At 44.1% G+C, this 22595-nt stretch overlaps 1 protein-coding gene across 1 annotated transcript in view; it reads left to right on the forward strand.

The window, feature by feature from the left end:
- Window positions 1-22595, forward strand: part of tbx4 (T-box transcription factor 4) — a 107197-nt gene that overhangs the window by 48294 nt on the left and 36308 nt on the right. Inside the window, exons 3-4 of the mRNA XM_063031730.1 lie at window positions 12037-12156; window positions 17874-18021. Coding sequence (XP_062887800.1) covers window positions 12037-12156; window positions 17874-18021 — 268 coding nt within the window. The remainder of the gene's footprint in view (window positions 1-12036; window positions 12157-17873; window positions 18022-22595) is intronic.

Raw genomic sequence — 22595 nt, forward strand, 5'->3', positions numbered from 1 at the left:
AAGCACGCTAAAAATCTTAACGTAATAACATCACCACATCAGACCAGCCTCTTAATGCCCAACTCAATGTCAGTGGTTGTGAATTACGCACATTTCTCCCAATTACATAACCCTACAAGACAACTAAAACCTGAAAAAAGCCTTCAACAAAATGTTAGTCTTTTCCGTTTCATTTATTGATTCAATTTTTTTCTGGAAATTTTTAAGATAATATATTTGAGCTGATTTGTTAAATTTTTGTTCTTGGATTGCAAGATGTATGAGAATACCACACATTAGGAGTGCCTTACTATTATACTGCTACACAGCTAGATTGATCTTGGAGTAGTTTAAAAGGTTGGCACGACATCCTGGGCTGAAGGGCCTATACTGTGCTCTGTGTTTCATGTTCTGTGTCTAGGAGTGGTAGAACAGAACTTAAACTTGAGCTAGAGTGATATTTGGGTCAGATGAGGATTTATTTGAAGTTAACTCTATTAAACATCAGTTGATAGGTTGGAGGGAGTATATTTTACCCCTGGCTTAGCAGCTTTCAGAATTAATTACCTTGATCGGTAAGGGAAAGGGATTAAGACTGTCTAAAGTTCTACATTTGATCCCCAGAGGGGGGCTGGGGAAGTGCCGGATACATTTTCCTGATGCAGACCCACTCTTTGTGGGTGTCATTTACCAGGAAGAGTTCAGCCTGGCTCTGGAGTTGGAGACAAGGCTTCCCAGGAAGGAAACTAACCTTCTGTTACTGGGGATGAGGAGTGGAGGAGTGGAGCGTCATTACTGCAGGCTCAGATGGAAGCAACACTCACCACATGGATAATAACACTTCTGTTACCAATGAGAATCCCCCCCCCCACCAAAAAAAAGAATGTAATGTAGTGCTTAACTCTTTGACTTCCATTCCTGACCTCTATTGTGAGTCAAACTGACAATAAACTGGACTGGTCAAAGAACACTGAGGCTGTCTACAAGAAGGGTCAGAGCCGTCTCTATTTCCTGAGGAGACTGAGGTCCTTTAACATCTGCCGGACGATGCTGAGGATGTTCTACGAGTCTGTGGTGGCCAGTGCGATCATGTTTGCTGTTGTGTGCTGGGGCAGCAGGCTGAGGGTAGCAGACACCAACAGAACCAGCAAACTCACTCATAAGGCCAGTGATGTGGGGATGGAACTGGACTCTCTGACGGTGGTGTCTGAAAAGAGGATGCTGTCTAAGTTGCATGCCATCTTGGACAACGTCTCCCATCCACTACATAATGTACTGGTTGGGCACAGGAGTACATTCAGCCAGAGACTCATTCCACCAAGATGCAGCACTGAGTGTCATAGGAAGTCATTCCTGCCTGTGGCCATCAAACTTTACAACTCATCCCCTAGAGGGTCAGACATCCTGAGACAATAGGCTGGTCCTGGACTTATTTCCTGGCATAATTTACATATTACTATTTAACTATTTATGGTTCTACTACTATTTATTATTTATGGTGCAACTATAACGAAAACCAATTTCCCCCGGGATCAATAAAGTATGACTATGACTATGATTATGAATAAATACTGTATGCCCTGGCCACCCACCATGGACGTTCACCATTCTCCCCTCTTCCATTGGGAGGAAGATACAAAAGCCTGAAAGCACTATGGCTAGACTCAAGGATAGATTCTATCCTGCTGTTATAAATCTACTAAATAAATTCCTAGTATGGTAAATTGGAAGCTTGACCATTTTCATCCTTCTACAAGGACAGACAGACAGCTGACAATCTGCACATGAAATCCCCAGCGCCAACTTCCATTTGCTCACTGGGCATTGGTGGGTTCAACGTTGCAAACACTTCCCCAAGTTATGAGGAAGAAAAGCACAGAGGACGGAGACAGCAAGCTCTCAACAGATACTTTGAGGGGTCCAGGTTCTTTGGTGTCTTCTCACCGTTGGGGTAGGGGAATGATTCAGGATGAGGGGGAAGTATGGTGGTTGGGGAGGGGTGAGGCGGTGGTGATTGGAAAAGCTGTAACAAAGCCTAAAAGCACACGAGGCTCACAAGGAAAGGCACGAACTTAGTAACTGGTGCCCTGCCAGAAATTGGAAAATAACTCACTTTTCAGCCTTTACAGGTTGCCACAGAGCACCACGAGCACCTTGTCTACGGACTTGACACCAGGTTAACGTGGCTGCAGACGACACCTCCTCACGTCTAGAGACTTCACTTCTTGAGTTTGTGCTGGGGATAGAGAGGCTGGATTTGAAAAATTAACATCGGACAAGACGCAAGAACTCCCATTGAACTGGTGTTGTTTGTTATTACAAGAATTGCCTCTGGCCTAATCCAGCACTTCAAAGTGAATGGTCTTCAGTGTATACACAGCAGCAGAAGGACTGGTGGAAGACGTGATAAGGGGACACAGAGGCCTAAAGCATTTATATACTTAAGAGAGGAGCAGGGTCTGTCGGACACCCCTGTCTTTGATCTTGTCTAAAGCATTTTTTTTAGAGTAAAAATCTTTCACTAAGCACTAAAAGTAAAGCAGCTCTAAGAGCAACCAGAGCAATGCCATAAAATAACACAGCTTTTAAAAGCAATGTTAATTTATCCAAAAGGTGCCTATTTCACTCTGCTGTGTGATTTGTGCAGCTAAATAATGATAAATGCTCAGCCCATTTGGCAAGGTCATTCAGATATTCTCCCTCTTCAGTGGCCAGCATGCTTGGCTCTGTTGGGGGTCCTCAGTTCAAGATCTGTTCCAGAGACCTGACTTTCAGAATGCAAACCTGACATTCCCAGCCCATGCCAAAGGAGTGTTGTATAATCAGAGACGCCAAATTTTGGATGAGATTTTAAACAACTATGTCTGGATTCTAATTTAATTGTAAGAGGTATTATCTCAAAAAACAGTTGAGTCCAGGTGATGTTATATATCATTTTGTCAACACGGCTGAGATGTATTATCCAGCCATAATCACATTCTTATTTATGGGAGCTCGCTGTTAGCAAACTCTCTGCTGTGCTTGCTGTATTACAGGAGAGATTCTTCTTGAAAAAAGTACCTCATTTTCTATAAAATCACTTTGAAAATCTGAATTTGTGAAGGCTTTATAGGAGATGGTCTTCTTCGAATATCTAACTGGCTATTGGCAGATGGGTGCTAATGGAATAATAGAGCCATGGAGCAAATTGGCACGGAATTAGGCAGCTCAGCCAATTTAGTCCATGCTGAACTATTATTCTGCCCAGTCCCATCAACCCATGCCTGGACCACAGCTCTCCATGCTCCTCCCATCCACGTACTTATCCAAATTTCTCTTCAATCAAACCCACATCCACCCCTTCCACTGGCAGCAAGCTCCATACTCTGAGTAAAGAAGTTCTCCCTCATGTTCCGCTTAAACATTCCACTTTTCACCCTTAAATCATGACCTCCAGTTCTAGTCTCACCCGAGCTCAGGGAAAAAAGTCGGTTTGTATTTACCCTGTTATTGCTCCTCATAATTTTGTATACCACTATCATTCTTCCATCATCCTTCTACACTGTGCTGCCGGGATAATCAAGAACACGACCCACCCAGCCAACAGACTTTTCGTCCCTCTTCCCTCCGGGAGAAGATTCAGGAGCTTGAAGTCTCGTACGGCCAGATTTGGGAACAGCTTCTTTCCAACTGTGATAAGACTGCTGAACGGATCTTGACCCGGATCTGGGCCGTACCCTCCAAATATCCGGACCTGCCTCTCGGTTTTTTTGCACTACCTTACTTTCCATTTTTCTATTTTCTATTTATGATTTATAATTTAAATTTTTAATATTTTAAATTTGTAATCCAGGGAGTGTGAAGTGCAGAAGCAAATATCGCTGTGATGATTGTATGTTCTAGTACCAATTGTTTGGCAACAATTAAGTATAAAGTATAAAGTATACACTCTAGGGAATGAACTCCTAGACTATTCAATCTTCCCCTATAACTTAGGTTCCTAACTCTCAGTAACATCTCTGTAAATTTTCTCTGCAATCTTTCCATTTTTCAACTGGCATCTTTCCTGTCGGTAGGTGACCGGAACTGCACACAATACTCCAGATTAGTCCTCACCAACATCGTACAGATCTTCAGTGTAACATTCCAACTCCTGTAGTTAATACATTGATATCCTCAGCAAATTACTGTTCATGTGTACAAGAAACAGAATGTCCTAGAGCACACTAACTTTTGTTCTGAATGTTTCTCCAACACTAGAATAACATCTAAAGATGAAAGATTAGCTTTATTTGTGACATGTACATTGAATTATTGAAACGTGGTGAAATGCTATTGTTAGAGTCAAATCAAATCGGCGAGGATTATGCTGGGACACTCGCAAGTTTTTGCCACACTTCTGGTGCCAACATAGTATGTCCACACCTCACTAAAACTAACCGTACGTCTTTGGAACGTGAGAGGAAACGGGAATACCTGGAGGATGTACAAACTCCTTACGGAGAGTGCCGGAATTGAACCTGGGTCGCTGGCAATGGAATAACAGTATACCACCGTCTTCAGCGTTTTCTGATCCTGTGGGGTGGCGCCTCCATATCAGGCAGTGATGCAACCAGTCAGAATGCTGTCCGTGGTACACCTGTAGAGGTTTGCGAGGGACTTTGGTGACAGACCAGGAGACTGCAGATACTGGAAATCTGGAGCAACACCCAAAGCAGCTGGAGGAACTCAGCAGGTCAGGCAGCATCAAAGGGTGGAAATGGACAGTGAAAGTTCAATACCAAAGTACATACTGTACATGTCACCATATACAACCCCAACATTCATTTTCTTGTCAATGAATCAATTAAAGGCTGTATCCAACAGGACAGACAACAACCAGTGTGCAAAGAGAAAACAATAAATAACCATATAACCATATAACAATTACAGCATGGAAACAGGCCATCTCGGCCCTTCTAGTCCGTGCTGAACTCGTACTCTCACCTAGTCCCACCGACCTGCACTCAGCCCATAACCCTCCATTCCCTTCCTGTCCATATATCTATCCAATTTAACTTTAACTTTAAACGACAACATCAGCAATAAATAAGCAATAAATATTGAGAACATGAGATGAAGAGTGCTTGAAGGTGAGTCCATAGGTTGTGGGAACAGTTTAGTGATGGGGGTGAGTGAAGTTATCCCCTCTGGTTCAACAGCCTGATGGCTGAGGAGTAATAACTGTTCCTGAACCTGGTGATGCAGGATCTGAGGCTGCTGTACCTTCTTCCTGATCACAGCAGTGAGGAGAAAGCGTGAGCTGGATGGTGACCGTCCTCGATGCTGTTTTCCTGTGTTAACGCTCAGTGTAGATGTGCTCAGTGGTGCGGAGGGCTTTACCTGCAATGGACTGAGCCGTATCCACTCGGCTTTTCTGTGCAAGGACATTGATGCTTCCGTATCAGGCCATGATACAACCAAGTTGAGTTCTTCAAGAGGACTGGGATGATTCTGATGCCTGATTCTGCCTCACGCACTGATTTGCTTTGTATGTTGCCTGCAGACAGAAAGTAGGATGGTTTAATAACGAGGGAGTTCTGCAACGTATGTTTTAGATTTTGCTACAGAGACCAAAATTAAAGTTTCCAAAGAGTGCCTTCAAAATTCAAAGGTCAAAGTAAATTTATTATCATATACATCACCCTAAGATATATTTTCTTGTGGGCATTCACAATAGGTACAAAGAAACGCAATTGAATCAATTAAAAACTACACACCATCAAAGACGGACAAATAACCAATGTGCATAAGAAGACAAACAGCGCAGTTGCAAAGCTAAATAAATAGATAATATATAATACATAATACCGAGAACATGAATTGTAGAAACCTTGAAAGTGAGTCCGTAGCAACACACATCAAAGTTGCTGGTGAACGTAGCAGGCCAAGCAGCATCTGTAGGAAGAGGTGCAGTCGACGTTTCAGGCCGAGACCCTTCGTCAGGACTAACTGAAGGAAGAGTGAGTAAGAGATTTGAAAGTGGGGGGGGAGGGGGAGATCCAAAATGATAGGAGAAGACAGGAGGGGGAGGGATGGAGCCAAGAGCTGGACAGGTGATAGGCAAAAGGGATATGAGAGGATCATGGGACAGGAGGCCTAGGGAGAAAGAAAAGCAGGGGGGGAACCCAGAGGATGGGCAAGGGGTATAGTGAGAGGGACAGAGGGAGAAAAAGGAGAGAGAGAGAAAGAATGTGTGTATATAAATATATAACAGATGGGGAACGAGGGGGAGGCGGGGCATTAGCGGAAGTTTGAGAAGTCAATGTTCATGCCATCAGGTTGGAGGCTACCCAGACGGAATATAAAGTGTTGTTCCTCCAACCTGAGTGTGGCTTCATCTTTACAGTAGAGGAGGCCGTGGATAGACATATCAGAAATGGGAATGGGTCCGTAGGTTGTGGCATCAGTTTAGTGTTGAGGTGAGTGAAGTTATCCACACCGTTCAGGAACATGATGGTTGAGGGGTAGTAACCGTTCCTGAACCTGGTGGTGTGGGAACTGAGGCTCCTGTACCTCATTCCTTAGGAGTATTAGTGGGGTGGGTGGGGAGGAGTGCTGGCAGTAGAGCTGTCGTATTTTCTTGGGGTATTGTGCAGTAATGTAATGGAAACAGTATTAGAAGCTCTGAAGATGCGGGCAGGGCAGGAAATGGGATTTATAACATGTGGCCAGACTCCTGCTAGGTTTACACCCCTAACAAAACGCAGCCCTATATCCTTAGACGTATTTCTGCACTCCTTCGGTGACGACTGCATTGATGTGTGGTCACTGGGTGCTGCTCCGCTCAGTGCCATGAACGTGAAAACTAACATTTCCTAGGGTCGAGCAAGCTAGCCTGGATTTCTGGGCGAAATCACACCGCTTGGAAAAATCAACCTGGCAATGCTGTTGTGAAAGACACATGATGAGATGAAACATTTCCCACCTCAGTTGATATTTGCTCCCCATAATCTTGCTTCTCTACTAACAGCAACAGGGGAACTCCAGCCAAGTTGTAATTAAATTGTTAATTTGGAGAGGTTTAACTAGATCAATGGCTTTCACTGAGGGAAGAACCAAATCTCATCTATAAATGGAATAAAGATCAGAATTTCTTTCTTTCTTTTCAAATCTTTTTATTGTTATATTATACAGGAAAAATAACATGAGTACATTGAAGTAACAACACTTACAATGTCTCAAAAAAGACATTATCTTAAAGATTGAAAAAAGATTTGTGATAACAAAAAAAACCTACTAAGCAGAAAAGTGAGGAAAAAAAAAGAACCCATTAGGTGTACAACCCCGGAGCCATGCGTCATACAAAAAAGCTTCTAAAAATAGACATCAAACCACCAGCAAGGAAAGAAAATATACTAAAAAATTTACAATTAGATCGTGACAAAATTATATCAATTAGCTCAAATGATAATAACGAGCAAATGAGCCCCATCTTTTCTCAAAAAATAAAGGTCAGAATTTAGCTGGGTCATAGAGCACGTTAACAGGCAGTTGGTTATCTCTGTCCATCCCAATCATGAAGTCATAGGGTCGTAAAGCATGGGAGCATCTGCCTGTATTTAGCCCATAGCCCTCTAACCCTCTTTTACTCATGTCTTGATCTAGATTGTTTCTAAACATCGTTACTGTACCCACCTCAACCATTATTTCTGGCAGCTCATTGCAAATACACCCTTAGCGTGAAGAAGATGCCCCCTGATGTCCCTTTTAAATCTCTGGCCTCTGATCTTAAACTTACGTCCTCTTGCTTTTAGGACCTCTTGTTTGAAAAAAGACTCGGCATTTCCAAAATGCATCACCTCATAGTTGTTGGGATTAAACTTCATTTGCCATTGCAGAGCAGACTCGATGGGCTGAATGGCCTAATTCTGATCCTATGCATATCTCTTATGATCAAATTTTCCATCTGATCGATAACTGAACTCCTGACATACGGTGGTGGGAAACTGAATCCATTTGGTGATCACTGGTGCTGTAAAATGTTGCACTAATCACTGTGCTACCATGGTCACCCATGTAGAGGTACCACTGGATGTCAGAATGCAAGGTTGTTATTCTCATTTTCACTCATACTGGTTGCACTCTCTGTGATCTTCTTCTCATATTGCCGTAACCTCTTTTAACGTTCATTGGAGAGGCCGTTTAGTATCTGATACAGTCAGAACATTTCATTGACACTGACAGGCTATGGTGGTTGAACACTGATCATCAGAATATTACAATGCCACAGTCAGGTAGTGAGGGGTAAACACTGACAGGTGGTAACAGTCAAAAAATACTATTGACAGTGAAAGAATACCAATCACATTGGCGGGTGGTGACAGTCGGAAGGACACAATTGTCATCCGTCAAGGTGACAATGGGAATAAATGCTTGACACCGATGGCTGGTGACAGTCGAGCAGCATTGATACCAGCATTGATTCCCCACTCTGGTGGGTGTTGACTGTCAGAAGAACAGCATTTGCACTGGCGTGTGGTGACAGAACTACAACTATGCGTGGTGTCAGAACAGCACCATTGACGGCAGGGAATGGTGACAGTCAGAAAATGGGCTTTGATACTTACAGGCAGTTACTGTAAAACACATTTGTCAGGACTAAACAGTGGAAGAGTGAAAGGTTGTGGGATGTTTTGCAGAGTGACCTGCAGCATGCACGCATGCAACTCATTAAGAGCAGTGGTGAGGAGGGGGACAACTCTAATGTTATGAAAACATTTAACAGCAACTTATCTCTGGTGTTCTGTCATACAACAATCTCCATATCAAAACAATCAACTGTTCAGTGAAAGCACATTGTGGAAAGAAGAAATGGAGGGTGTTTGAAACAACCACATAAAACATTTTTATTAATTGCATTCCCCACATATAAGCTGAAACATTTCAAACATGTCGTATACAATGACAAGGTCCAGAAAAATTGCAGCAGGTCACAGACAGTTAAAAATCCCATGAGGACATTAATAAAAATCTGAAAATGAAAACCAGGGATCAGGAGGTCAGTTGGGCAGCAAGCTCTCCTCCTCAAACTTGAAAAACATTGCCATTCTGGTAAAGCTCTGCTACGTTCAACTACTTTAGTGGACTATAATTCTGCTACTTGAGTTCTGTGTGAACCCACTTAAGAATGTCCAGATATGTCAACAATATGAATCTCACATGCCTTGACTCTTTTTATGGCCATTAAAAAAGCACTTAAAATTTATAAGGCCAGGCTACTTTAGCTGCTAACTTCAGGTATGTGGGCTGAGCAACAAATTATTTTCCAGAAGCCAAGGATAATAAATCCTGGTCAGGATGACGCCTCTCTGATGATACATCTCATTTACTGCCCCCACTCGTGGCCTCCCCTTCGTCCTCTTCCTTTCCCCGCCTCCTATGCCTTCCGCTTCGCTTTATAAATCCTGCACCCATTCAAGTTCTTTCTTTTCTCAACCTTTTGTAAGCCCCTGGCCTCAGTTCCGCACTTGCTCGTTCGGGCTCTTCTGCTTCTGATTCAGGCGTTGGTTTCCTAATCCCGTATCGCAAGATGCGAGCACGTAGTTAGGGACGGCATCTCAGCACCAGTGCTGGGGGAGCACGCCAACGCTGGTGACGCAGTTCTTGGAGAAGACGTTAGTTCCTCCACTTGCATGGAAGATCCCACGGCATCTTTCCAAAGCACAAGGGCTTCTCCTCAAGGCCCTGGTCAATATTTATCACGTGACCACCATCACTTACATAACAAGCTACACAGTCTGTGGAACCTTGTTATGTGCAAATTAGTTGCTACATTTTCTACATTAGTGACGGGACTCCAAAACACTTAACAAACTACTAGATGCCAGGGGTGGTGGTAGATGGAGATATATTAGAGACATTTGAGAAACTCTTAGATGGGCACATAAATGATAGAAAAATGGAGGGCTTTGTAGGAGGGAAGGGTTAAATTGATCTTAGAGTCAGTTAAAAGATTGGCACAACATCATGGGCTGATGGGCCTGTACTGTGCTGTAATGTTCTATGTTCTTTGAATATCCAGGGATTCTCAAAGATGCTACAATGATGCTTTTCTTTCTAGAGGGTCATTTCTTCAAGTCAAGTCAAGTCAAGTCACTTTTTATTGTCATTTCGACCATAACTGCTGGTACAGTACACAGTAAAAACAAGACAACGTTTTTCAGGACCATGGTGCTACATGAACTTTCAGCCATTCGCTCTTTTCCAAGGTGCTGCCTTCTTGTTCAAGAAGGACTGTGACTCCAATCTGCTATTTGCAGGAACTCTGAAAACATTTGATCATGGAGAGGGTCACTAATGGACCCAAACCTTCCACTGGCCGGATTGCTGCAAATGCTTGTTACATGTCAGATGCCGCCAAAGAACAACCAGGAACGTAAACTTTTAGCGATACAAGTCTAACTAAAATGCCACACCTCATGCCCTCCATGAGCCACAATTAATTGCAGAGGAAACCACAAGAGTTCATTTTACTGTGAGAGATGACCTGTTTGTTCGAATGGGTTAAATATCTCAACAAAACTGCATGTGAAAAATTATCAATAAGTGTTTAACAATTAACATCACTCAAATTATTTACTTTTATTTACTTAGAGATGCAGCACAGTAGCAGGCCCTCCCAGCCCAATGAACCTGCGACACTCAATTACACCCATGTGACCAATTAGCCTACTAACCCGTACAGCTTTGGAATGTGGAAGGAAACCGGAATATCCAGAGGAAACTCACGTGGTGACAGGGAGAACGTACAAACTCTTTACAGACAGCTGTGGAACTGAAACAGTTGCAGGCACTGTAATAGCATTACGCTGACTGTTATGCTACAATGCCACTCCAAGAATTTAGGATAAATCTAAGATGGGATATAAGAAGAAAATCAATCAGTTTTCAAACCTGTTCTGCGAATATAATAGATGGTGGTTGATCTGCGATTTTTTATCTTTATTTGCTCTCTTTGGTTATATCCTTATTTAACAAATAAATTCAATCCATTCTTTATATTTTTAAAGTGAACTCTCCAGCTGCTAATTGGGGAAGAGAGATCCACACTTTACATCTCTCTGTGTGAAGATATTACCTGATCCTAGCTTTAAGATGATTCCACCTCTCCCCACTTGTTTTTGGACTCCTTCCCAGGGAAAATAATTTCTCTCTACCTACCCTGTAAACACATAATTGAGTTAAGCAGCACTATTACAGAAAGTCTTCTAAATTTAACAGAACATTATTAGGGTATACAAATTATCCTCAAAATGCACTCGGGGGCACTAAGTGTACGTTCATGGTTTTCCGCAGCTATAATCCATCTATTTTAAGGTTTGATGTGTTGTGCATTCACAGATGCTCTTCTGCACCCCACTGTTGTAACGTGTGGTTATTTGAGTTACTGTCACCTTCCTGTCAGCTTGATCCAGCCCGGCCATTCTCCTCTGACCTCTCTCATTAATAAGGTATTTCCGCCTGCAGAACTGCTGCTCACTGGATTTTTTTTAAATTTTTTGCACCATTCTCTGCAAACTCTAGAGATGATGTTTGTGAAAATTCCAGGAGATCATCAGTTTCTGAGATACTCAATCCACCCCATCTGGCACCAACAGTCACTCATAGTCAAAGTCACTTAGGTCACATTTCTTCCCCATTCTGTTGCTTGGTCTGAACAACAAGTTATCTTCTTGACCACGCTGTCACATGGTGGTTGATTAGATATTTGTATTAATGAACAGGTGTACCTAATAAAGGGACCACTGAGTGTATAACAGCTTATTTCTTTCATAGCATCAATTATAAACCTTTTAAAAAATTTATCCTCGGGATGCGAATGGGACTAGCAAAGCCAAAGTTTACTACTGATCCCTAATTACCCTTGAGGAGGTGTGGTGAACTGTCTTCTTGAAGTGATACAGTGGTGTGGTAAAAAAGATATTGCACAGTGGATTTGGAAAGTTTGACCTAGCAGCAATAAATGAGCTGGTTCGGCACATTGGGATAGACACTCTGGCATCATTTAGTAACTTCCCTGTTTCTGCCTCCCTTCAGGCGAATGTTTCCAAGTTACAAGGTGAAGGTTACAGGAATGAATCCGAAAACCAAGTACATTCTGCTGATTGACATTGTTCCTGCAGATGACCATCGTTATAAATTCTGTGATAACAAGTGGTAAGTGCTTAAAACTTCAGTCGTCCAGTTCATTAGGTAACGATAGGCATCTAGTACAGGGACAGGCTGTCCATTCCTGTTTGTGGGCCAGGGGAAGCCATTGTTTAACATAGAAACTGCCCTTAGAAATCACCAAATCACACTCACAGAAGGAGCACATTCATTTCATTATGCACATGGCTATTTGACCACGGAAAGATTTAAAGATTAACCTTATTTGTCACATGTACATTGAAACATACAGAGAAATGTGAAGTTCCTGTTACGTACCCCGTAACTGGGTTGCCAAACCAGCAGAAATGGATCACTCAGTTGGAGTCTGGAGTACTAGAACTAAGAAAGTTTTATTAAAGAAACAAGCAACACATTAATCGAAAGGATAATAAATGCAACAGTTCAGCGATGATAAACGCACATGTGCACAGAATTAAGATAACAGCATCAATCAAGCTCTATCGTTGTCTAGGGGTAAATGACCAATTTCAAAATGACTCAAAGTTCAGTTCGCAGTAATCGTTGCCATGGCGATGGACAAGGTGGGGGAAGAGAGAGATAGAATAGGAACAACTCATCATTCAGAACACTGCTTCACTCACAGACCAGCAGGATGGCTCACAGACCAGCGAGATGGCTCACAAACAGCATTTGGGCGGGTCCTTGGTGATGTCACCTGAGGTCACCGACTGTGACCCCTCCTCCAGATGCGGTCGATCCTCTGCAGTGAACCCGGCACCCAGGCAAGGGCGGACACACACCGGGTTCCCGCTGATCGTACCTTTCCACCCTGTGCGTTGTCCGGTTCTTCTCACCACTCGTGAGAGGCGCACCGCTTCCAGGGTCTCGTTACCTCGGGTGTCGTGTGTGTCTGTCTTAGCGAACCTGTCCCTTTTTATCCCCCTGCTGGGGTATCGCCTGTCCATCACTTCAAACAGTTCAGGGCTCAAAGGGGGGAGCCGCTCCAGACAGTTCTTCCTCCCACATCCCTTCATTAAACATCTCCAGACGCTGCTCCATTGTTCCTTATCTCTCCTTCCCCTGAGGGCAGGTGGCAGACCAACTGCTGATGCCACTGATGCTAGCCCAGGCCAGCAAACATCTTAATTTTATGTGTATTCTCGTAACACTTCCCCCCTTTAAGGATTTTTACCGGGAGGTAAAAATTACAAACATGACTACATTATCTGATACATACACAATATACATCTTTAACAGTTATTTAGCTAATACAGAGAATTTGAAATTGTCAACACCTTGACAGACAGTCATCACATTTTCTGTTCCTTTTACACGTGTTATTAATAATCCCTTAGACCAGGCTCCAACTCAGCAAACTTCATAGTGGCCAAAAACACTGATGAATTGCGACCAATGTAACCTCTCATTTGGTTTTGTCCCGGACCACAACAACAAGGGTCGTCCCATTCCGACTCAATTTTTCCTCGCAAGGGCTTAGTAGGAGGGGGACGGGTATTGACCGCAGAGTTATTGCAAAACTTCCTGCAGTACCCCACCATCTCCAAAAGCCTTCTGAGGGCCCTCTTGTCTGTCGGGGTTGGGAGGTCAGCGATAGCCTGCACTGTAGCTTGCATCACTGCCAGCTGCCCCTGTGTCACCACAATTCCCAGGTAAGTGACATTCGTGTGGCCGAATTCATTTTTTCCAAGGCTCACTATCACGCTGGCTTCAGACAGCCGTATTAAATTGCCAATACACACCTCTGTGTTCATCAGCCCTTTAGTCACTGAATTACTCGAAAAATATGGGTGTTGTTTGCTTGGCCGCCCTATTGTAACCGACATAACCCAACGTCCCAGTTCTTTGCATTTCCTCGGGACAATCAAACACATGGGTGCGAGTCGTTTAATTACTCCTTCGGGGATTAAGGGAGAGACCTTATCAGTAGACCTGGCCAAAACAATAGCCTTCTCCCATCTGACCGATCCCATCCTAATCTTTTCAAAATGGTTTTTTTCTCTTAGCAGGGGGCCCCTCGCTTCATTGATTTCCACGCTAACACCGACTAGGTTTGTTAGCATATCAAAAGCCGGTGACCGTCTCAGTTCGCGTCGGTCATGATCAATAACATTTTTCCCCCTGGGCAGCCGGTAAATCTCTTTCATGATTCCACCAACTGTTTCCTCCAGCATCGCAAAATGTCCACCGGGGGGTACCTCGTGGGCCATGTTAAAAACCTCATCCCCATAACTCTTTTGCACCACCCCCCACTCCTCATCTGCGGATGCTGTACTTGATTTCCCTTTCTTCCTTAGCACCTCCTTATCCGCACAATAGCTTGTCAAGGCTGTGTCAGAGAGAGCGGTCTCGGCAAAAACCATCAGCCCCTCGTCTCGCTCCTGCGTCTGCACAAATTCTTTCCCGGCTACTGCTACGTCCGTCCCAGCTCCCTCACTACCACTTATCTCACTACACCCTGTCTCATACAAGGTTGGCAGAAATGTTTCAGCCAAATTCACCATCGCGGGCGGGGCCTCCATGCTGGCAGGCTGACCCGTCAATCTCACGACTGGGAACACGATTCCTCCGGCGATGTCATTACCGAGCAAGACTTCCACGTCTTTCATCGGTAATTCGGACCTCACCCCGATCGTGACTAGTCCAGAGACCAGGTTGCTCTGTAAATGTATCTGGTGCAAAGGGACTGACTCTGTCCCTTCCCCAACACCTTTGACCTCTACCTCCCCAGTCTGGGTCTCTGAGCTAAACTCTAATACACTCTTCAGTATTAGTGACTGACACGCTCCCGTGTCTCTCCAGATCCGCACTGGAACTGGTTTTAACCTCTTTTTCACTGACACCAGTCCGGCCGAGATAAACCTCTCGCGCCCTTCCTGGACTTTTTCAGACCTGTCCTTCCCTAGCGGTTCGCTTAACAGCTCAATACAGCCATTCCAAATTTCCGCTTTTCCTTTCCCCGTCTCCTTTCTTGGGGCAAAGCACCTGGACGCAAAGTGTCCGACTTTCCCACAATTATAACAGACGACTCCAGGAGACTTCCTACCAGACTGCTCCCGGTCTACCTTATCCTTTTCACTAGTCCCCGGCTTACTTTCTGACTTTTCCGGCGGACTCTCCCCGCCGTCCTGACTACCCTTCTGGTAGCCTTTACTCGGGGCAACCTTCATTTTATGCGTCAACGCATACTCATCCGCTAACTTAGCAGTTGCGGCTAACGTGGCTGCCTCTTTCTCATCGAGGTAGGGTCTCATACCCTCAGGGACACAACCTTTAAACTGCTCAATCAGAACCAGTTGCAGCAGTCTGTCATAATCCCCCTCTACCCCCTTCGAGGCGCACCAACGCTCACAATATGTTTGCATCTCACGAGCAAACTCCAAATACGTGCGGTCCCACCGCTTCCTCGCATTCCGGAACCTCTGCCGGTATGCCTCCGGGACCAACTCATAAATCCTGAGGATGGCCTCCTTCACCACCTCATACTTCTGGGCATCTTCCGCGGATAAAGCGGAGTAAGCTTGTTGGGCTTTCCCTTTCAGTACACTCTGAAGTAAGACAACCCACTTATCCCTCGGCCAGTCCTGACTTATAGCTACTTTTTCGAAGTGGAGAAAGTACCGATCCACATCGGTATCGTCAAATGGGGGAACCAGCCTAACCTCCTGGGTCGCCCGGAACCCTCCACCTTGGTTCGGCACGAGCCCCTGCTCGGCCCTTATCTTTAACTTCTCCAGCTCAAATTCCCTTTCCCTCTGTTTCTCCTCTCTCTCCAACTGTCTTTCTCTCTCTTGCCTTTCTACCTCTTTCTCTCTCTCCTGCCTTTCTAACTCTCTCTCTTTCTGCTGCCTTTCTAACTCTCTCTCTTTCTCCCGCCTTTCTAACTCTCTCTCTTTCTCCCGCCTTTCTAACTCTCTCTCCTGCCTTTCTAACTGCTTCTCTTCGTGTTCTAACTGCCGTACCCGGAACTCGTGCTCGAGTCTCAGTTTTTCAAGCTGTACCTGTACCGCGTCTCCAGCAGGTTTTTCAATAGACACCTCCCCCAGCTCACCTTGGGGAAACACACCTTTAGATACATAGTGCTCTACAATAGCTCTGTGTATCTCCTCTCTCCTCATTGTCGACTTCACCTTAGCAAGATTCACCCGTTTTGCCACAGCTATCAATTCCGATTTCCTGGCATCCTCTAATGCCTCCAAGGTCGGCGCCTTTATAAATTCCTCAACCTCCATTTCTGCTGTTTGTCTTTTCTTTCTTTCGGGAATTTTAACCCAATCAATTTACTCCGTCCCAAATTTAGCGTTCAAAATCGCGGACGAGAACCCCACTTATGTTACGTACCCCGTAACTGGGTTGCCAAACCAGCAGAAATGGATCACTCAGTTGGAGTCTGGAGTACTAGAACTAAGAAAGTTTTATTAAAGAAACAAGCAACACATTAATCGAAAGGATAATAAATGCAACAGTTCAGCGATGATAAACGCACATGTGCACAGAATTAAGATAACAGCATCAATCAAGCTCTATCGTTGTCTAGGGGTAAATGACCAATTTCAAAATGACTCAAAGTTCAGCTCGCAGTAATCGTTGCCATGGCGATGGACAAGGTGGGGGAAGAGAGAGATAGAATAGGAACAACTCATCATTCAGAACACTGCTTCACTCACAGACCAGCAGGACGGCTCACAAACAGCATTTGGGCGGGTCCTTGGTGATGTCACCTGAGGTCACCGACTGTGACCCCTCCTCCAGATGCGGTCGATCCTCTGCAGTGAACCCGGCACCCAGGCAAGGGCGGACACACACCGGGTTCCCGCTGATCGTGCCTTTCCACCCTGTGCGTTGTCCGGTTCTTCTCACCACTCGTGAGAGGCGCACCGCTTCCAGGGTCTCGTTACCTCGGGTGTCGTGTGTGTCTGTCTTAGCGAACCTGTCCCTTTTTATCCCCCTGCTGGGGTATCGCCTGTCCATCACTTCAAACAGTTCAGGGCTCAAAGGGGGGAGCCGCTCCAGACAGCTCTTCCTCCCACATCCCTTCATTACACATCTCCAGACGCTGCTCCATTGTTCCTTATCTCTCCTTCCCCTGAGGGCAGGTGGCAGACCAACTGCTGATGCCACTGATGCTAGCCCAGGCCAGCAAACATCTTAATTTTATGTGTATTCTCGTAACATTCCCAAGTGACCATCACAGTCCAAGGATGTGCAGGGGGCAGCCCACAAGTATCACCGTGCTGCGGAGCTAACGTAGTATGCCTACAACCCAGATGTTTTTGGAATGTGGGAGGAAACTGGAGCACAAGGAAACCCACATGGGTCACGAGGAGAAGATACAAACTCCTTATAGGCAGCAGCAGGAATTGAACGCCAATCGCTGGTGCTGTAAGGCGTTACGTTGACTGCTATGTCACTGTGCCACAACTAAACCCAAGCCCTCTGCTGATGAGATAACAACAAATGATACTTGGGCATCACATTGATGACACCCTTTTTAACTCATATTTCTCCTTAGCCCTTTTATTTTTGTAGTGGTTATCCAAATCCTTCGAATCTGCATTTGCTGACTACTAGGCAGTGGATTCCAGAAATTTTCCGATATGCTGCATGGAATAAATTTCTTCTCCCATCTCCCTTTGAAGTTTTTGCTAATTCTCTACCAATCAGTCTCCTTCTGATGTTGACCCTTTGCTACAAGGTCACCCCACACCTCACAGCACGGATGTTTAACAGCTCGTTTTGTACAGGATGGTGGCTGGAAAGGCAGAGCCGGCCATGCCCGGGAGGCTGTACGTGCACCCCGATTCCCCAGCGACAGGAGCACACTGGATGCGGCAGCTTGTCTCCTTCCAGAAACTGAAGCTGACCAACAATCACCTGGACCCATTTGGACATGTAAGTGAGCGGTTACCAGTTAGTTAATATTGATACCTGTGAAGGCATGGCCAATTCCCCTCAGACGGCCCCCACCTCGTCTCCAACATCGAATCGTAATGTCCTTACCCAGGCTGCTGTTGGGGTGGGAGAGGCCTGTACTCTTACAACATTGTTATCAGTTCTTTCATTGCCCCCAAAGGCACCTACCAACTCAATTAAAAGAGCACCTTTCACATTTTCAAGATGCTTTGCTGCTAATGGGGCACCTTTGAAGAAAGATTATTGCTTCAATGTAAATTTGTGCGTAGTATGATCCCACAAACAGTAACATGGCAGCAATCAGATAAACTTTTTCAGTCATATTGAAATTGACCAAAAGGTCAGAAAGAAACCCTTTGAAATGCAGTAGACCTTTTACCTGAGAGGGTGATGATATTTAACTTCTTAGCTGAAGCCCAGAACTTCCACATTGTGGTGTCCCATTAAGGCACCAAGTACATGCTCAGGCCAAATTGACTCAGGTAAAGGGTGACCCAGGTGACAACACTACCCATTCAGCCAATGTCATCATCAGTCATGGAATCTCCACATACATTATACACATTTTAAATGTATAATTCAGGCCATTGTATCAAGTCCATAATCTTGACCCTGTCCTCGATCCCCACGGTTATAGCTAGACTCTCCTTAATAAATCAAAGGTAATTCCTTAATACAACCTCCATTGTTTCATACCAGAAGTTCCATCACCTTTCCAATTCTGCCTTTCCTTTGCACATTCATTTAAAGTGATATTATCACAGGCACTTTATATTAGGATGCTGTATCTTGTAATTCTGTGTGTAATTCTACTAATGGAGTTGGCATGGACTTCCTGTCAATACAATTGTATGCAGAAGCAATTTGCAACTTGTGTGTTCTTACACCATGAAATTACCCCACAACATTAATGTGTGTGTAATGTATGACTTACTTTCCTTCAATTATGACTTATTTTATTTCATTTATTAGTGAAACCATCCATTTTCAATGAATAAAACATAGCAGACAAAAGAACTTCATCAGAAGTTTCAACTATTTTTAAACAAACATTGCACAAGTCTATCTCAAAGTGATAGATTTAAGGGATAATTCTACACTCTTGTAGAGAGTGTGAATTTGAGATGGTGATATATAAAGAAAAAAATTTAAATTGATATGTCATAGTTCACATCCTCAATAAACTGCAAAGACCACAGCCCTTAAACTACTTTTGAAGTGTAATCTAGGGTAATGTCAATTAGTTTGCACAATAAAAAACACAAAATAAGGGGCCTCTGCCCCTTCCCCCTACAGTCCTGACGAAGGGTTCCGGCCCGAAAGGTCGACTGATCTTTTCCACGGATGCTGCCCGACCTGCTGAGTTCCTCCAGCGTGTTGTGTGTGTAGCTTGCACAATAAGATCCCACAAAAAGAAATAATCCTCACATTTGCTCTGTTGGTGTCAAATAACGGTGAGAATTACACTAGATTATTTGCTCATCTCCGATCACGCTCCTGGATCTTTTAATTCCATCCAAAATTACAGGGGTATGAGTGTCTCTTCTTTCTTCTGTCAATCCACACTTGTTCAGCACAAATGTGAAATGTCAGTTTAGCCTGCAAGTGCTAAGTGGACTTTTAACAAAGTGTACAAACACCACCATTGAGATAAATTGAAAGGAACTCTAACTTTCCAATCTGTACGACTGCAAAGTTGGGGGCAAACCCTTTAATGGGCCATTAGAATGCCCAGCAGTCAGTTACAAGCATCAGAATGAGGATCATAATTTAAAATTTACGATAGTTTTCCCCTGAGTATGCACGTATGCCCAGACAGGAAATAATTCTGCTCCTGAAATAATAATCTTCAATTATTAACTTTCCAGTCAGTACTACATAGAAATAAAGTTAGGATTTAAAATTTAGTCTCACTCAAAGCCACATCTGCTGAACTAAAAGATAAATGAAATCAAATCCCATCTTCATAAAAAAGCCGTCATAATGAAGTTTGCAGGCGATGAAATAGGGAAAAGGGAACTAATGGCACAGAAGCCATGAACAACTTAAAGCTGGTTAATTCTGAAGAAGAAAATCAGTTGGCAAGCTACTGGGAAGTTATAGTCAGTTTATAGGCAGTGGAAGTCATTAAAGTTTGGAACTTTTATGCTATACAATCTGATGTGACCGTTCCAATGCTATCTTGACTGGCTCATCTTTCAAAGTTCAAAGTACATTTATTCTGAATACAACCTTGAGATTCATCTCCTTACAGGCAGCCACAAAATAAAGAAACCCAATAGAACCCATTAAGAAAAGAAGACCGTCAAACACCCAATTTGTAGGAAAAAAAAACAAACCATGCGAACAATAAAAGTAAGCAAATAACATTCAGAACTGAATTTCATGGAAGTGAGTCCACAGCCGATCCAGGAGCTCATTCGTAGCAGGCCTCAACCTCAGCTCAGAGCAGAGACAAATAAACCGTGAGGAGCAGTGAGCTGAGCAACAGCCTGTCCCTCTCCTCCAGCTCCGACACCCTGACCTTTTCAATCAGGCCCGTCACTTAATTCGGCCAAGCCTTGGGTTATTCCTTGCTCTCAGGCCTGGGCCCTGTTGCTCCAATATGCTCTCAGGCAGACATCCCACCTTTCCCAGAAGCTCCGGGAGTCTCCCGCATGTTGATAATGGCTCCGCGAAGCCCGGAACTTATATACAATGTCCTTTTTTGAGAAGGAGAGCAAGAGGGAGAGTGAGAGCGAGCATCCTGATTGGTCTCTCTTCGTGCTAAGTAGACTTATCAGTTTTCTCTGTGGGTGGGCTTTACAGTCGACCTCAAAAATAATGACAGTGTTGCTCGCTGCACTGTTTGCAACAGCGACTTTTCTATTGCCCATGGTGGGTTAAAATGTAAAAGGCATGTTGAGGTGAGTTTAACAGGTGTCATTTCTTCATTAGCATAGCTAACGTTATTTAAACTAGCTGGCTAGCTGCTAAGGAGCTACGCTATTGATGTCCTATGTGATGAGGTCAAACTCCCTGTAGACTTGCTTAAAGTTGTAATAGAATAAACATGATATAATATAATATAAGTACATATTTTAATGTCACATTTTCTGCATATACCCAACTTGGTTTACAGGTTAGACAAGGTTACTAAACAAAGTATTACATACACCCTTGGAGGTCGACTGGTGGGGGGGGGATATGGGATTGTGAGGGGCGGGGGTGGTACCTCCCTGAAATGAGTTTTTGGTGGGTGGGATGTCTGTCCCAGTCCTGGGCCCTGATACTTCAATATGCTGTCAGGCCTGGGCCCTGTTGCTTCAATATGCTGTCAGGCCTGGGCCCTGTTGCTTCAATATGCTGTCAGGCCTGGGCCCTGTTGCTTCAATATGCTGTCAGGCCTGGGCCCTGCCAGATCCGTTCAGCCCTGCCCCACCTTTCCAATCTGGTCCAGAGCTTAAATTGGCCAAGCATTGGCTCTAGGGTTGCCAACTTTCTCACTCCCAAATAAGGGATAAAAGTAGCGGTCAAATACAGGACACTTGTGTTCACCCCGAGAAAGACTACGATGACCATGAAGCCTTGCGCGGGTATCTGTGTGCGCATACGTGTCGTGCGCCTGTGTGTATATGCCGGTTTTTTCTACAAATCGGTTTTGGCTTAATCTTCCTGATTCAGTTAAGCGAAACCACACTGTACATACATTATTTCTACTTTATATAGGCTGTGTATTTATCATATCATTCCTGCTTTTACTATATGTCAGTGTTATTTTAGGTTTTATGTGTTATTTGGTAGGTTATTTATTGGGTCTGGGAACGCTCAAAAAATTTTCCCATATAGATTAATGGTAATTGCTTCTTCGCTTTACGCCATTTCCACTTACAAATGGTTTCATAGCTACCTTAGTGGGGGAAATACGGGACAAGGGCGGTCCCCTATGGGACAAACCAATTTAGCCCAATATACGGGATGTCCTGGCTAATATGGGACAGTTGGCAACCCTAATTGGCTCATTCCCCGGCCTTGTGCCCGGGTGCCTCGATACAGCCCGTACCCGCCATGCTGCGCCATCGAGACGTCAGTTCACACCGTACAGGCCGTTCAAAAGCTCAACTCATTTTCAACTCAACTCTTGAGCTCAACTCAAAAGCTCATTCTCCCTAAATCAGCTCAAAAGAGAATAACACAAGAGCACATTCTTTTATTTCTCAAACACTTCTTAATGTGAACATGTGTAGTTAATGGTACCAATTATTGGTTACGTGCACTCAGCTTGGTTCTTTATATTTAGAGAGCACACTAAACGTGCTTTAAATGAAAACAGTTGGTTTGTGCAGACAGTTTATCGGCGACTAAATATGCTGCTGATTATAATTTATTAATAGATGTAAAGAGGAAAATAATCGACCGGCAAAGTTCATGCTTTCCTACCTTTTATGTGTGCTCTTTTACAGTGAAGTGCTTAATGTCTGCATAAAAATACAAGAATCAAGTATTTGTACTTTGTTCAGTACCTGGATGGGAATGTTGCTGATTGATTTAGTTGACTATCAATAGGGCACTTT

Source organism: Mobula hypostoma, chromosome 23 (assembly GCF_963921235.1).
Source record: "Mobula hypostoma chromosome 23, sMobHyp1.1, whole genome shotgun sequence".
Classification (NCBI taxonomy): Eukaryota; Metazoa; Chordata; class Chondrichthyes; order Myliobatiformes; family Myliobatidae; genus Mobula; species Mobula hypostoma.